The sequence below is a fragment of the Budorcas taxicolor genome, chromosome 15 (assembly GCF_023091745.1).
Source record: "Budorcas taxicolor isolate Tak-1 chromosome 15, Takin1.1, whole genome shotgun sequence".
Lineage (NCBI taxonomy): Eukaryota > Metazoa > Chordata > Mammalia > Artiodactyla > Bovidae > Budorcas > Budorcas taxicolor.
Window position 1 is genome coordinate 39663234 of NC_068924.1, and position 15131 is coordinate 39678364.

General features: G+C 46.0%; 1 protein-coding gene across 1 annotated transcript in view; it reads right to left on the reverse strand.

The window, feature by feature from the left end:
* PARVA (parvin alpha) overlaps window positions 1-15131 on the reverse strand; it is a 169228-nt gene that overhangs the window by 18043 nt on the left and 136054 nt on the right. The window contains exons 10-12 of the mRNA XM_052652390.1: window positions 14631-14699; window positions 11891-11992; window positions 10802-10874 (exon numbers count right to left, since the gene is read on the reverse strand). Coding sequence (XP_052508350.1) covers window positions 10802-10874; window positions 11891-11992; window positions 14631-14699 — 244 coding nt within the window. The remainder of the gene's footprint in view (window positions 1-10801; window positions 10875-11890; window positions 11993-14630; window positions 14700-15131) is intronic.

Below are 15131 nucleotides of genomic sequence, written 5' to 3' on the forward strand. Positions count from 1 at the left end.
TACCGGCAATCTTGATTCCAGCTTGTGTTTCTTCCAGCCCAGCGTTTCTCATGATGTACTCTGCATATAAGTTAAATAAGCAGGGTGACAATATACAGCCTTGATGTACTCCTTTCCTGATTTGGAACCAGTCTGTTGTTCCATGTCCAGTTCTAACTGTTGCTTCTTGACCTGCATACAGGTTTCTCAGGAGGTAGGTAAGGTGGTCTGGTTCCCATCTCTTTAAGAATTTTCCACAGTTAGTTGTGATCCACATAGTCAAAGGCTTTAGCGTAGTCAATGAAGCTGAAGTAGATGTTTTCTGTAATTCTCTTGCTTTTTCTGTGATCCAACAGATGTTGGCAATTTGATCTCTGGTTGTTCTGCTTTTTCTAAAACCATCTTGTACATGTGGAAGTTCTCAGTTCATATACTGTGAAGCCTAGCCTGAAGAATTTGGGGTATTATCTTGCTAGCATGTGAAATAAGTGCAATTGTGTGGTAGTTTGAACATTCTTTCCCATTGCTGTTCTTTGAGACTGGAATGAAAACTGACCTCTTCCAGTTCTGTGACCACTGTTGAGTTATCCAAATTTGCTGGTATATTGAGTGCAGCACTTCAACAGCATCATCTTTTAGGATTTGAAATAATTCACCTGGAATTCCATTACCTCCACTAGCTTTGTTTGTACCAATGCTTCCTAAGGCCCACTTGACTTTGCACTCCAAGATATCTGGCTCTAGGTGAGTGATTAAATCATTGTGGTTATCTTGGTCATTAACAACTTTTTTTTGTACAGTTCTTCTATATATTCTTGCCACTTCTTAATCTCTTCTGCTTCTGTTAGGTCCATCCTGTTTCTGTCCTTTATCATGCCCCTCTGCATGAAATGTTCCCTTGATACCTCTAATTTTCTTAAAGCAATCTCTAGTTTTTCAGATTCTGTTGTTCTCCTCCATTTCTTTACATTGTTCACTTAAGAAGGCTTTCTTATCCCTCCTTGCTATTCTTTGGAATTCTGCATTCAGATGGGTATATCTTTCCTTATCTCCTTTGCCTTTCGCTTCTCTTCTTTTCTCAGCTATTTGTAAAGCCTCCTCAGACAATCATTTTGCCTTGTTGCATTTCCTTTTCTTGGGGATGGTTTTGATCACTGCCTCCTGTACAATGTTATGAACCTCCATCCATAGTTCTTCAGGCACTCTATCAGGTCTTATCCCTTGAATCTATTTGTCACTTCCACTGTATAATCAAAAAAGGGACTTGATTTAGGTCATATCTTAATGGCCTAGTGGTTTTCCCTACTTTCTTCAATTAAGGCTGAATTTTGCAGTAAGGAGTTCATGATGTGAGCCATAGTCAGCTCCTGTTCTTGTTTTTGCTGATTGTATAGAGCCTCTCCATCTTTAGCCGCAAAAAATACCATCAACCGGAATTTGATCTTGACCATCTGATGATGTCCATGTGCAGAGTCATCTTTTGTGTTGTTGGAAGAGGGTGTTTGCTATGACCAGTGCATTCTTTTGGCAAAACTCTGTTAGCCTTTGCCCTGCTTCATTTTGTACTCCAAGGCCAAACTTGCCTGTTACTCCAGGCTTCACTTCCTACTTTTGCATTGCAGTCCCGTTTGATGAAAAAGACATCTTTTTTTTCTTGTTGTTAGTTCTAGAAGGTCTTGTAGGTCTTCATAGAATCATTCAACATATACATATATCACTCTTTTAAAAATTCTTTTCCCATGTAGGTCATTATAGGGTATTGAGAAGAATTTCCCATGCTATACAGTAGGTCCTTATTAGTTATCTCTTTTATATATAGTAGTGTGTATATAAATTATCATTAAGATTATATGTGTATAATCCCAGTCTCTCAATTTATGTCTCCACCCCTTCCTCCCCCCTACCATAGCCATAAATTTGTATTCTACATCTGTGACTATTTCTGGGTTGTAAAGAAGTTCATTTGTAACATTTTTTTAGATTCCACATATAGGTTATATTGTTTGGTTTTTTCTCTGACTTACTTCACTCAGTAGACAATCTCTAGGTACATGAGTTTTCATGCAAATGACATTATTTAACTTTTTTTATGGCTGAATAATATTCCATGTATATCTTCTTTATCCATTCCTCTGCTGATGGACATTTAGGTTGCTTCCGCGTCCTGGCTATTGTATATTATGCTGCAATGAACATAAGGGTGTATGTATCTTTCTCAATTATGGTTTTCTCCAGATATATGCACAGGAGAGGGACTGCAGGATCATATGGTAGTTCTATTTTTAGTTTTTTAAGGAACCTCCATACTGTAACCCATAGTGGCTGTTCAATTTACATTCCTACCAACAATGTATGAGGGTTCCCTCTCTCCACACTCCTTCTCATCAGTTTTTTTTAAAATTTTAGTTCCTTATTAAAATCTCACTGTATTAATCTATTCTTTTCCCTAATACACTTTGCATTCTTATTACTGATGCTTTGAACTCTTTATCAAGTAAATTACTTCCATTTCATTGTTTCTTTTCCACAGGTTTTCTCTTGTTCTTTCAATTGAAATAAATTCCTGTATCTTGTCCTCTTGCTTAACTTGCTCTGTCCCTGTGAGATTAGGTGAAACAGTTACCAACTCCATGGATGTCCTTGTGTGGAAGTGACTATGCAGTCTGCATGTGTCCAGTGGCTTTGGTGGGAGAGCTGGATCTGACATGAGCATGGGTCACATCTTTCCCCACGGTGTTCTGGCAGGTGTCACGCTGGTAGGAGGTGGGGTTGGGAGATGGGGGGCCTAGATGTAGAGCTAGGTGTGAGCTGGGCCTTCTGCTTTGCTCAGTGGCTGCTATCACCCTATTGGGAGAGAGGCTGGGTCCCAAGTCACTGAAGCAGAAGCCCTCAGGTGGGAACTGAACTGGCTCTGTTCCCCATAAGTGTGTGATCTTCCCTGCCCATCGCCTCTCCCTAGAGCAGAGCAGGATTGGGCTGGACTGGGTCACAGAGGTGGTCTACGTGTGGGCTGTGGAGGTCCCAGCCCTAGTTAGGGTCTTAGACCACTTCTGATGTGCTGGCTCCATAAGCACCAGAAGAAGTTTCCCCTGCCCCTTTCAGAGGCTGTTCCATGTCCAAACCAGCTCCCTTCCTCAAAACTGAGCATTCCCCTCAGCCACAGCAGCCCTTGCCTTAGCGTGGAGCAGCATCATGGAGCAAGTGGGGCTGGAGTGGTACTCATTGCAGGCTGGGGCATATGCTGGGGCAGTTAAGGCAAACCAGCCAGGGTCCCCTGCTGTTTCAGTCTGCTTCCTCTGCCTTGTTTTGAGAGCTAGCAAGTGTGCTCCTCATGAGAAGAGTCTAGGTTTCATATAGCCCTCCTATTTGTCCTACTGATTTTCAAACCTAAGGGGACTCATCCACCTGGTGTCAGATTCCAGGGCCAGGGTGCCCAATATGTGGCTCAGACTGCCCCCTCCCCAGGGAGGATCTCTGTCCATGTGATCCCCCTCCTCATATGCATCCCCTCCCAGGAGCAGAGGTCCTTGATTGCTTCCTTTCCTTTCCTACCCAGTTCTGTGTGATCTTTTATATAGCATTGGTTGTACAAGAGTCTTTCTGCCAGTCTCCAGTTAGTTTTCAGTGAAAATTATTCCGCATGTAGGTATATTTTTGATGTGTTCACGAAGGAGGTGCACTCTGCATCCATCTACTGTCATATTGATACGTCTCCTCTGTTTTAATTTTAATGTCCACTAAAATTTGAAGTGTATCTTCACTACAATGGGTTAATGATCTGCTTAAAGCCATTTAATGTCTTGGAATCGGTTTTCTCACTGGTAAGATTGGGTTTCGTGAACATATGAGAGAAAGAGAGAACTTGCTCAGTCATGTCTGACTCTTTGCGACCCCATGGACTGTAGCTTACCAGGCTCCTCTGTCCATGGGATTTTTCAGGCAAGAGTACTGAAGTGGGTTGCCATTTCCTTCTTCAGGGGATCTTCCTGACCCAGGGATCGAACTCAGGTCTCCCGCATTGAAGGCAGATGCTTTACGTTTGAGCCACCAGGGAAGCCTCATGAACATATGAAGGGCTCCCTAAATGGTAGTTTCCTTTCAACTTTCCCATTCTTGCCTAGTAGCAGAGCTTAACGGATAGCTGTTAAGTCTGTGCTTAAGTCTGTTAAGTCTCCATTGCACAACTCCAGGGGGTACCATTCACATAAAGTAAGCCCTGCTCCTTGGGAAATCTGAGTTCATTCTTTCTGTAGGTCATCACCAGAAGGTGGGCCTGGTGAAGTGGGGGACTATAATCAGAGACACTACTTATTGTGTGTTCTTAGCAAGAAAGCCAAGGGCCACACAGGTAGTTCCTGGTAGGCCAGTAGGTGGGCCTTCTCAGCTAGGAAAGGAGCTTTGGATTCCTGGGAATGATCTATGACTCCCTGCAAAACTTGGGCTAATAAATTGTATTATTAGCAAGTCAGTACTGCTCTGATCTCTTCTTTATGCTGGTCCAGAGTCCCTGTCTGGGAGCAGACAGGATGGTAGGGCTTCTGGCTAGACAGCCAGAGCAGAAGCTGTCTGGTCAAGGCCAAGGAAGAAACAAGTCAGACTCAAGGCCATGCCCTCCATGGACCCACTTGGGCCACCCCAGCTGCCCTCATCCCAGTCTGAGGTCCCTTCTCTGATGCCTTCCTACCTCCATCTTTGAGTTCCCTGACCAAGGTGGGAGGAAATCAGGAGGCTCAGTGCCACCAACTGGTGGGGGCTGGAATAAATGGGGTGGTCACAAGCCCCCTACTCAGGGTGAGTCCAGGCTCTAAGATGTCCTTTGTGTTCCAGCCTCCATCCCATCTCCAATGGATGGAGCTCATATGCAGTCTTTGCCTTGCTCTCCTGTTTCCATCCTTTGGTATGGGTTATTTTGGTGGTGATTTGCTACCCTGTCTAGTGATTTAGCCATAAGCTTTACATTAACTTTTTTTAATATGACAAGCATCCAGAAAAGTACATGCTATACACACACACACACAGAGTTTTAAATAGTTGTATGAAAACCCTCATGTAACCACAATTCATGTCCAAGGTAGACTATTGCCAGTACCCTAGAAGCACCCCCTTCCTCTCTGCATTCAGGTTCACAGTCACCCTGCAAAGTTAACCACTATCCCCACTTTTATCATGATTACTCTTGATACATAGGATATAAGATTACGTTCCACCAGCAACATATGAACCCTTAAACATCAAATTGTAGTTTTGCCTATTTTTATACTTCATACTACATAGGTTTATACTACACATTATTTTGTGATTTTTTTTTTAACTCAAAATTGTTTATAGGATTCATCCTTTAAACAATTTCATTGATGTATATTTTATGGTTTTATTGAGGTATAACTAATTATGTTCTGTTGTCTTTCAAGAAAACTTCTCAATTTGTGAACTACTTCTGGTAAGTTTTCAGTGCCTTGAAATGGCTGGTTTTGATCATTTTGTCCAGTTTTACACTTGCTTTTTTTGCAGAGGATAATCATTGACCTCTTCATGCTTCAGCAAATAGAAGTCTCTCTCGTGATTTCTCACTTCATTCCTTTTTATTGTTGCCATTGTGCAATAATCCATGGTATGAGTGTACTTCAACTTATTTAGCTTGCTTACTGGGGATGCACATGCCAGTGTAGTCCATTAGGGATATTCTTAGACTAGTGGCTTGGTATATGGACCTGCGTACTTATGAGTGGAATTGTTAGTCATAGGGTATATTAGTTTTCTATTGCTGCTTTAACATATTATCATATATCTGGTGGCTTAAAACAATCCAAATTTATCATCTTACAGTTCTAAAGGTCAGAGTCTAAAATGGGTCTCACTGGGTGTCAGCAGGGCTGTGTTCCCCTCTGGAGATTCTCAGGGAGAATCCATTTTCTTGCCTTTTCTAACCCTCTAGGCACTGCCTGCATCCTTCGGCTTATGGCCTCCTTTCATCTTCAGTCAGCGAGGCTGGTGGAGTCTTTCTCACGTTACATCACTCTGGTAATCCTGGATCGTCGTGGGGGTTCCAATGAGGATCCAGCTGAAGATCCTCAGCTTACATCTGCAAAGTCTCTCTTAGCATGTAAGGTAATAACAGGTCCCAGGGGTTAGGAGGTGGACATTTTGAATCATACATTTACATTTGTATGATCAATCTTTTTTAAATAATTTTATTTAGTTCTGGCTGCACTGGGACTTAGTTGCTGTGGGTGCTCTTTTATTTTAGTTGAGGCAAGCGGGGGCTGCTCTCTAGTGGTGCCTTCTCTTGTAGAGTATGGGCTTCAGTAGCTGCGGCTTGTGGGCTCCAGGGCGCAGGCTCAGTAGCTGTGGCGCACAGACTTAGTTGCTCCGCAGCATGTGGGATCTTCCTGGATCAGGGATCAAACCCCTATCTCCTGCATTGGCAGACAGATTCTTACCCACTGTGCCATGGAAGCCCCTATGATAAGTCCTAAATGTATTACATAGGACAGATAGGGACTTCCCAGGTGGCACTAGTGGTAAAAGAACCTGCCTGCCAATGCAGGAGACATAAGAGATGTGAGTTTGATCCCTGGGTTGGGAAGATCCCTTGGAGAAGGAAATGGCACCCCACTCCAGTATTCTTGCCTGGAGAACCCCATGGAGAGAGGAGCCTGGCGAGCTATAGTCTATAGGGTTGCACAGAGTCGGACACGACTGAAGTGACTTAGCACGCAAGCACACAAGGACAAAGAGAAAGTCTCTGTTGCTGTGCATCCTTGCTGACACTCATATCAGAATTTAAAAATTTTGCCACTGGTCTGTAAACTATCTCCTAAGGGAATGGGGGAGGGAAGTTCAATCATTTCCCATATTTCCAGCCTCTGACCAAATCCTTCCACAAACAGTATTGATCATCCACACTAACCTGCCTTCACCTGCCTGGATTTTCAGCACTGTGTGCAGTAGCCTGGTCCCAGCTGTTAGACTCCTTATATTTTAGACCTTCCATCAGCCTGCCGGCTGTCTTACATGCAGACTTCATTCCTATCTGGTTCTAGGTGTCTTCTAGTCCCCATCTGCCTAGAGTGCTGGTATCTTAACCATATTCAAAGATGACCTATTTGAATGATTACAGAGTGGGCATGTGCAACTGAAGAGGCATGGTATGACACCCTAAATAGAAAGCCAGCACCCTCATGCCAATATTTCAGCTGCTCCTTTGGCCATGAACTTGATGCTGAAGCTTGACTTGCATTTACACTAACTGGGGCTGATTCATTAGAAAAGACCTTGATGCTGGGAAAGATTGAAGGCTGGAGGAGAAAGAAATGACAGAGGATGAGATGGTTTGATAGCATCACTGACTCGATGGACGTAAGTTTGAGCAAGCTCCAGGAGGTGGGGAAGGTCAGGGAGGCCTGGAGTGCTGCATTCCATGGGGTTGCAAAGAGTCAGACATGACTAAGCGACTGAACAACAACTGGGGTACTAAAAGATTATGAAGCGTGAGTAGCAAAAGTCATCTGAGATGGAAACCCAAAGTTTCCAGGGGATTTCAAGGTATAACAGAGCTTTGAGTGTGAAACAGCATGGCAGAGGAAGCATTTTCCTGACCTTAAAAATATTTGCCATAAAAAAATGCCTCTACTACAGCCAGTTTGATGTTGAAACACCCTCAAAGAACTACCTCGATAAGCACTTTTTGAAAAGTCTACAGCATTTACTACCAAATTTCACTTCCCAGGTAGAAGCAAAGAAACAAGAGAGAATGCTGTACACTTCTCACAAAGTACAGTTTCACAGAATTCTATTTCACTTCTACTTTATGCACTGGAAATTCTCAGCATGGGCATAGTGCCCAGTATAATAGCAAATAAAACAGACGTGTTTTTCCATTCACATCGGTCAGGAAATTTCATATTAAGCAGTTCAATAATTATATAAGAAATGTCATCTATATGCTGAAATATCCCTATAGACTAATTGATATTGGAAAAACCATGTTAAAGGGTATAAATGCTTGAAAACTGGTGTCAGAAGGAGAACTTCCAACCTGTAACCAGAAAGTTTCACATTAGGCAGATCAAGAAGACGGAGCAGAAATGCTGGCCAGAACTCTTCCTGCTACATCTCCCATACCCAGAAGCAGGGTGCTTTTAACAGCTGGCCACAGGACTCTTAGAGTCCACTTTTAAAGGCATTAGAATGGCTTGAGTGGCCTTGCAGAGAGAGAGCCTCAAGAGGGACAACAGCATTGCTTCAACTTCTCCTCTGGCAGCAACCAGGTGCTCAGAACAAGGTGATGATAAATAGGACTAAGAAACTGGCCTTTGCTGGCCAGCTGATAGTTACTGAGGTCTGGAAAGCGTTATTAGACAGGGACCAACTAATGTCTTCACAATCGACCTCTCTCCTCTGGTTTTCTTGCTTTCTCCTCCAGCCTCATGAATAAAGGCATTCCCATAAGATACTGTTGCTGCTGCTGCTAAGTCACTTCAGTCGTGGCTGACTGTGTGACCCAGTAGACAGCAGCCCACCAAGCTCCTCTGTCCCTGGGACTCTCCAGGCAAGAATATTGGAGTGGGTTGCCATTTCCTTCTCCAATGCGTGAAAGTGAAGTCATTCAGTCGTGTCCGACTCTTAGCGATCCCATGGACTGCAGCCTACCTGGCTCCTCTGTCCATGGGATTTTCCAGCAAGAGTACTGGAGTGGGGTGCCATTGCCTTCTCTGATACTGTTGCTAGCCCTTCTCTTTTCTTTACATGCTTTCCTGTTGTTCCATTCTCTCTTGGTGTATAAGTGGAAGACTTGCAATGATGTAACCACAGCCCTGTTCTTTGGCCTGAACTCCAGTTCTCTTTGGTTAAAACCTCAAGGTTTCCAAAGCTGACACTTACGTCCCCTCTCAAGCCTGTTTTTCCTCTTACGTTCCCCAGTGCTGCTGATGGTGCCTCACACTACCTTCCAAGTCGTCTCTCTGGAATAGAGCTCTGAGCACACCACCCACCTGCTCAAGAACCTTCCATGACTCCTACTGTTATGGAATCAAGTCCAAACTTGCTGCCTTGGCATCAAATCCCTCCAAGACTTGCTTCACCATTTTCAACTGAACTAAATAAACTCAAAAGCTTTTGCACAACAATGGAAACTATGTATAAAACAAAAAGACAACCCACAAAATGGGAGAAATATTTGCAAACAATGCTACCAACAAGGGATTAATCTTCAAAATTTACAAATAGCTCATGTGGCTCAATATAAAAACAAATAATACCAAAAAAAAAAAACCAACTGGCAGGCCTAAATAGACATTTCTCCAAAGAAGACATACAGATGGCCAAGAGGCACATGAAAAGGTGTTCAATGTTGCTAATTATCAGAGAAAGGCAAATCAAAACTACAATGAGATCTCACCTCACACCAATCAGAATGGCCATCGTCAAAAAGTCTACAAACAAAATCTGGAGAGGGTGCGGGGACATGGGACTTCTCCTACACTATTGGTGGGAATGTAAATGGATACAGCCACTATGGAGAACAGTGTGGAGATTCCTTAGAAAACTAAAAACAATGCTCCCATATGATCCAACAGTCCTCCTCTTGCACATATATCTGGAGAAAAACATGGTTTGAAAGGATACATGCACTCCAGTGTTCATCGTAGCACTGTTTACAGTATCTGGGACATGGAGGCAACCTAAATGTCCATTGACGGCTGAATGGATGAAGATATGGTAGATATATTCAATAAATATTATTCCGCCTTTAAAAAGAATGAAATTATGCCATTTGTAGCAACACGGATGGACCTAGAGACTATCATACTAGGTGAAGCAAGTCAGACAAAAACAAATATGATATTGCTTATATGCAGAATCTGAAAAAATGATACTAGTGAACTTACTACAGAACAGAAAGAGACTCACAGACTTAGGGAACCAATGTTTACCAGAGGGGAAGGGGTAGATTGGGAGTTTGGGACTGACATGTATACACTGCTATATTTAAAATAGATAATCAACAAGGACCTATTATAGAGCACAGGGAACTTTGTTCAATACTCTATAATAACCTTAATGAGAAAAGAATTTTAAAAAAGAATAGATCCATTATATGTATTACGGAATCACTTTTCTGTACACTTAAAACCAACACAACATTGTATACTCCAGTATAAAAGAAAAAAAATACCAAAGCCTTATCTGGTCCTTCCAATTTAGCCCAACTCCCACCATCTCCTCCGACATGCACAAATGTGCACATTGCTTTAATTAAGCACAAGCAAGGGAGAACTGCTGGAGCATTTTGCTGCTTTTTGCATTTTTTCAGCCTTAACCTTTGCAACGCAAACCTGACAAATCAAGCCTTGTCCTTAGGCAGAGTTGGAGCTGGCAGAGCGCAGAAAAGGTAGTTATGCTCAGAGCAGAGTGCCTGTGATGACCTCTGCATCTTCCCCTTGCCTACCTGGGAGATAGCTCTCGGGCAGGTCAGCGCCCTGTCCAGGGACAGAAGAACCTGGAAATCAGGCCGGGACAGTTCCTGCAGCTGCACCTCTGCTCTGCATCATGTCTGCATGGGCCCTCATACTGATGATCCCACACATGGGATTTCAGGTTCCTTTTTTTTCCCCCCATGGCTGTGCAATCTGCAGCTCACCAAGCATCCCCAGAACTGAGCAGCTGTGCCCTGTCCCACCTTCCCTTGCGATGGCAAAGACGGTTTCAGAGAGGACAGTCTCCCTTTGGTATCAAACACGAATCATGCTCTGTGGCATGAAAACCTGTGTGCAGGGGAATGTCTTGCCTCTTGCCACGAACCCAGGGAAGAGCAAAGTACCTTCTGGCCGTGGTTTGGGCTTTTCCAATCCTCCGTCTTGCATGAGCTCAAAGGCAAAGGAGACATTCAAGACCTGGAAAGAGAAATGAAGTGTGTGAGGTGCTGCACACTCATTCCTGGCCCCTTGTGGCTCCCCGGGACCTGCCCGTGGAAAGTGGAAGAATGAGCACTGTAGCCAGAGGGGCAGGGGCTGAGCTAAACTGAGGCTGGCTTTTGAAGCAGAAACAAGGCGGCCAAAGTGGGCCTGCCACATGGAGTGTGGACGAGGCCTAGCCTCTGCTGGTGAAGCACTCCCGGAGGAGTTAAAGGTCCTCTCCATGTCCTACTGTATTCCTGAGTCACGGCCAGGACTGTAAACCCAGGAACATGTGCCCACAGTCGAAAGAATCTGACAGTAAGACATGTTCAAAAGGACCTTCTCAGTGGCGCAGTGGTTAAGAATCTACCTGCCAATGCAGGGGACACTGGTTTGAACCCTGGTCTTGGAAGATTCCACATGTTGTGGAGCAGCTCGCGAGCCACAACTACTGCGACTGTGTGCCCTAGAGCCTGTGCTCCACGATGAGAGAAGCCACCACAGTAAGAAGCCCAGGCACCGCAAGGAAGAACAGCCCCAGCTAGCCAGCAACCAGAGAAAGCCTGGGAGCAGCAAGGAAGACCCTGTGAGGCCAAAATAAAATAAATCAAAAAATAAAGTTTAGAAGAAAAAGACATTCAAGACACAGAGAAAGGTTTCTGCTTGGGACCAAAATGCCCGTTGTCTAGCAGGTGGGCGGTGGCAGCCCAGGAGAGGCATCAGAACTCAGTTGAGAAGGGAGCCTCACGTCTGACCACTTTGCAGCCACCTTCCCTGTCACCTCTGGGGAGGAATGAAGCTGGGCTGTGGCCCCTGGCAGGGTGTGGCCAGGGGGTGCAAAGGAGGGATGCTCAGGGGCCTGTAGGTCGCTGTTCCCCAGCTCAGCTGTGCGTCACCACGGCCCCACCTCATCCAAACACTGAAGACCCTGGGGAGACAGGAAGCCACCACCTTTACCCAGATGGTCCCAGCACAGGTATGGGAAGATGGGTCAGGCTGGGGCCTCCTCTTACCTTCTGTTCAAAGCTGTCCGGGGTCAGGAAGAAGCTGTGGAGGGGCACGAAGTAGCCCTCCAGGAGCCCCATGAGCAGCACCAGGTACACCCCATCTGCAAACTGGAGGAGAGAGCCAGGTGAAGGCACTGGGCCCTCTAGTCCTCCAGCCCTGGCCCATCCAGGGGCCCATCAGCTTCCAGGTCAACCCCCAAAGGCTACGTCCTCAGGCAGGCTGCTGGCGGGCAGTGATGAACAGTGGCCCAAGGCGGGAAGGTCTGCTGCCCCACGTCCGGCTGGTCCACCACACACAGGCCCACGCTCCTGATCTCGACTGGTCTAGTATTTATTGAGCACAGACTCTGTACCAAGTCCTGATCTGGCACAGGGAGCACAGAGGTGGGTCAGGTGTGGCTCCGGCCCTGGAGGAACTCATGGCCCAGCGGGGAGACTCCTGTGGAGGACAGGCATGCAGCTGCTGCTGCTCTGAGGGAGGGAAACATGCTGGCCTGCGTGAGACTGGGAGAGGTCACTCATCCTGCGGCAGGCACCAGGGAAGGCTTCCGGAGGAGGCGCCGCCTGGATGGAGACTCGAGGGATAAGCAGGAGTTAGTTCAGGAAGGCAAGCAGGAGGGAAAGGGTAAATATGTGTAAGTTGTCTAGAACACTGCTTGGCATGTAGGCAACACTTAACACGTATTAGATATTAGCTATTGCTACTTTTTATCCTGGAAAACAACAAAGCATTCAGGACACAACGTCCTGGCTCTTGCTGACAAAGCACAACTGTGTGCTCAGGGCTATGGCAAGAGGCTTAGAGCTGGTCCCTTCCATCAAGGACAACAGAGGCCTGGCTGGCTGAGAACCTGGTCAAAGGAACAACAGGCACTGAAGCCAAGCAGAGGGGTGCAGGCTTTCCACGCAAGGGAGGGGAGGCACGTGTGTGCTGGGCAGGCTTTGTGGGCACAATGGGGGGCTGTGAGATGAGGGAAGTGTGAAAGGAGTAGGTGCTGTGGGTTTAGAAGATAAAGGCCTGAGTGAAGACATAGCGGTCAGGTGCATACCTGATATTCTAGAACCTTTCAAAGGAGGCAGAGCCATCAAACATTTATATAAACAACAGTTGCTAGAGTTCACAAGAGGTCAAAGTTCTTGGAAGCATCTTAGGAAACTTTTAAAATACTAGACTGAATTACCCAGAATCTGGGCTGAGCCCAGAGTCTGAGCTCTCCTGGGTGACTAGCTGGTGGGGCTGTGGCTCAACCTTGGTTATGGGCAAACCACCCTGAGCATGAACTTGACCTAGGAGTGGCTTCCTCCCTGTGTTCATCCATCTGGCCTTCAAGTCAGGTGGGTAGGGCCTGAGCATGACTCATTCCAGGCCACCCCAGGGTGGACCATGAGAAGCAGACCCCAACATCTGTGTCAAAATCAAGGCCCGTCCATGGAACAGGTTAGCTGGGCCTTCCTCTGGCTGTGGCTGGAATGGGTTGAGGATGAAAGAATCCAATCTGTCAACTCAAGAGAGGATGTTGGGTTAGGGTCAGGGTTACTCATAGCTCTGAGTGCCACAGACCTAGCCTGCTGCCACCCCCGACTGCAGTTCCAATGACTTGGTGGTGAAACTTGCAGACAGACCCCACACGTGCTCAGCAGAGACCCCCTTCCCTGCCCTTGAAAAGTGAAGAGGAAGTTCCAAGGGCTCATTCCAGTTCTCTCCAGTAATCATTACTTCTGCAGAATGTCCCCATCTCCCATATATGACGCTGCCTCCAGAGTTGAGACACACCCAGGGAGAGCTCAGTCACAGACCTGGGAATTACCTTTAAAAATATAGGAGGTGCCCATGTATTCAAAAGAAAATCACACTTTAGAAATTAATTGCAAATGAAAGGAGATTGGGAAATGGGACACATTACATATTCTCAAAGTATCTCCTAAATACAGATTAGCTATTAATTATAATGGGGAGGAGCTTTACAGTAGGGAAATCTGGGAGAATGCCAACTTAGCCAAGAGATCAAAGTTACCACCACCAGGTACCGAACTGATGGACAAAAATACCTGAGAAGAACACAGTATTGTCTCAGTGGTACTGTTCTTGAACATGCATAACCTACCTCTAATCATGAAGGGGAGAAATAGATTCTATGCACCATATAGCTCACATTCTTCAAAAATGTCAGCATTAGGCAGACAGGCTGAGGATTTGTTCTTTATTAAAAAGAGACTAAAGAGACATGACAACTACACGGCTCAGGTGAGAATATCAGGACATCTGTGTTTCTTTGAACCATGTGACACTGCTCATGTCCAGAGTAGTCAAGCAGCAGCAATTTCACATGGTTCAGCCAAAATAGGTTAACTCTGCACTGATGCTAAAACTGCCTGAATTTGACTACTGTATTGTGATTCTCTAAGAGCATGTACTTGTTCTCAAGAGATGTATGCTGAAGTATTTAGAGGTAGAAAGAAAAAAAAAAACCCAAATGTGGACAAATGCTAACAATCGGTGTATGTGGGTGAAGAGTACATAGAGGTTCATGACAATACTCTTGCAGATTTTCAAAATAAGAACTAGGAAAAAATTCAGAGAAATCTCATGCAGTTCACCCCTCTGAGGAGAATAGAATTCCCTCTCCCTTCCCCAGAGAAGCTCCAGGGTCAGGGTGGAAAAGCCTCCCGGCGACGCGGGGCCCTGGGAACAGTGGCGGGCCTGCGGGGTCTTGTCCCCCACCCTGCACTCGGGGTTGTCACCCACCTGGGTTTCCAGTTCTGTGACCTCCAAGTTCAGTTTATTCAGGTGTTTGTTCACGAAAGTGATGAGTGTCTAGAAGAAAAGCACAAGCCAGGCCTTGAGATGGAGACTCTTGCCCCGGAGGCTGCCCCGTGACTCCACCGTGAGGACAGAGGACGAGGCCCAGCCAAGGCGGTGCAGCCAGTGAAGCTCTTGTGGAACTCCTGCGTCCACAGGGAAGGTCGGCCCCCAGGATTTGCAGTCCCAGGCACTGTATGACTCAGATAGCCAGGCCCAAGACTGGGCAAGGAGCGGGGAGTGTGAGAGGACAGAATGACAGCTGGGGTGCCTGAGCCCAGGCTCAGGGGGCCAGAGGGGAAATGACCACATCCCTTCCAGTCCCCCCTCTACTTGGTACAGGTGCCTGTGTCCAGGGAGACAGAGGGAGGTCTGCGTGAGGAGCAGGGATGGCTGGGGGTTCAGTGTGAGTGGGAAGACAGGGGCCCGTAGCCTCAGAACCTCCCA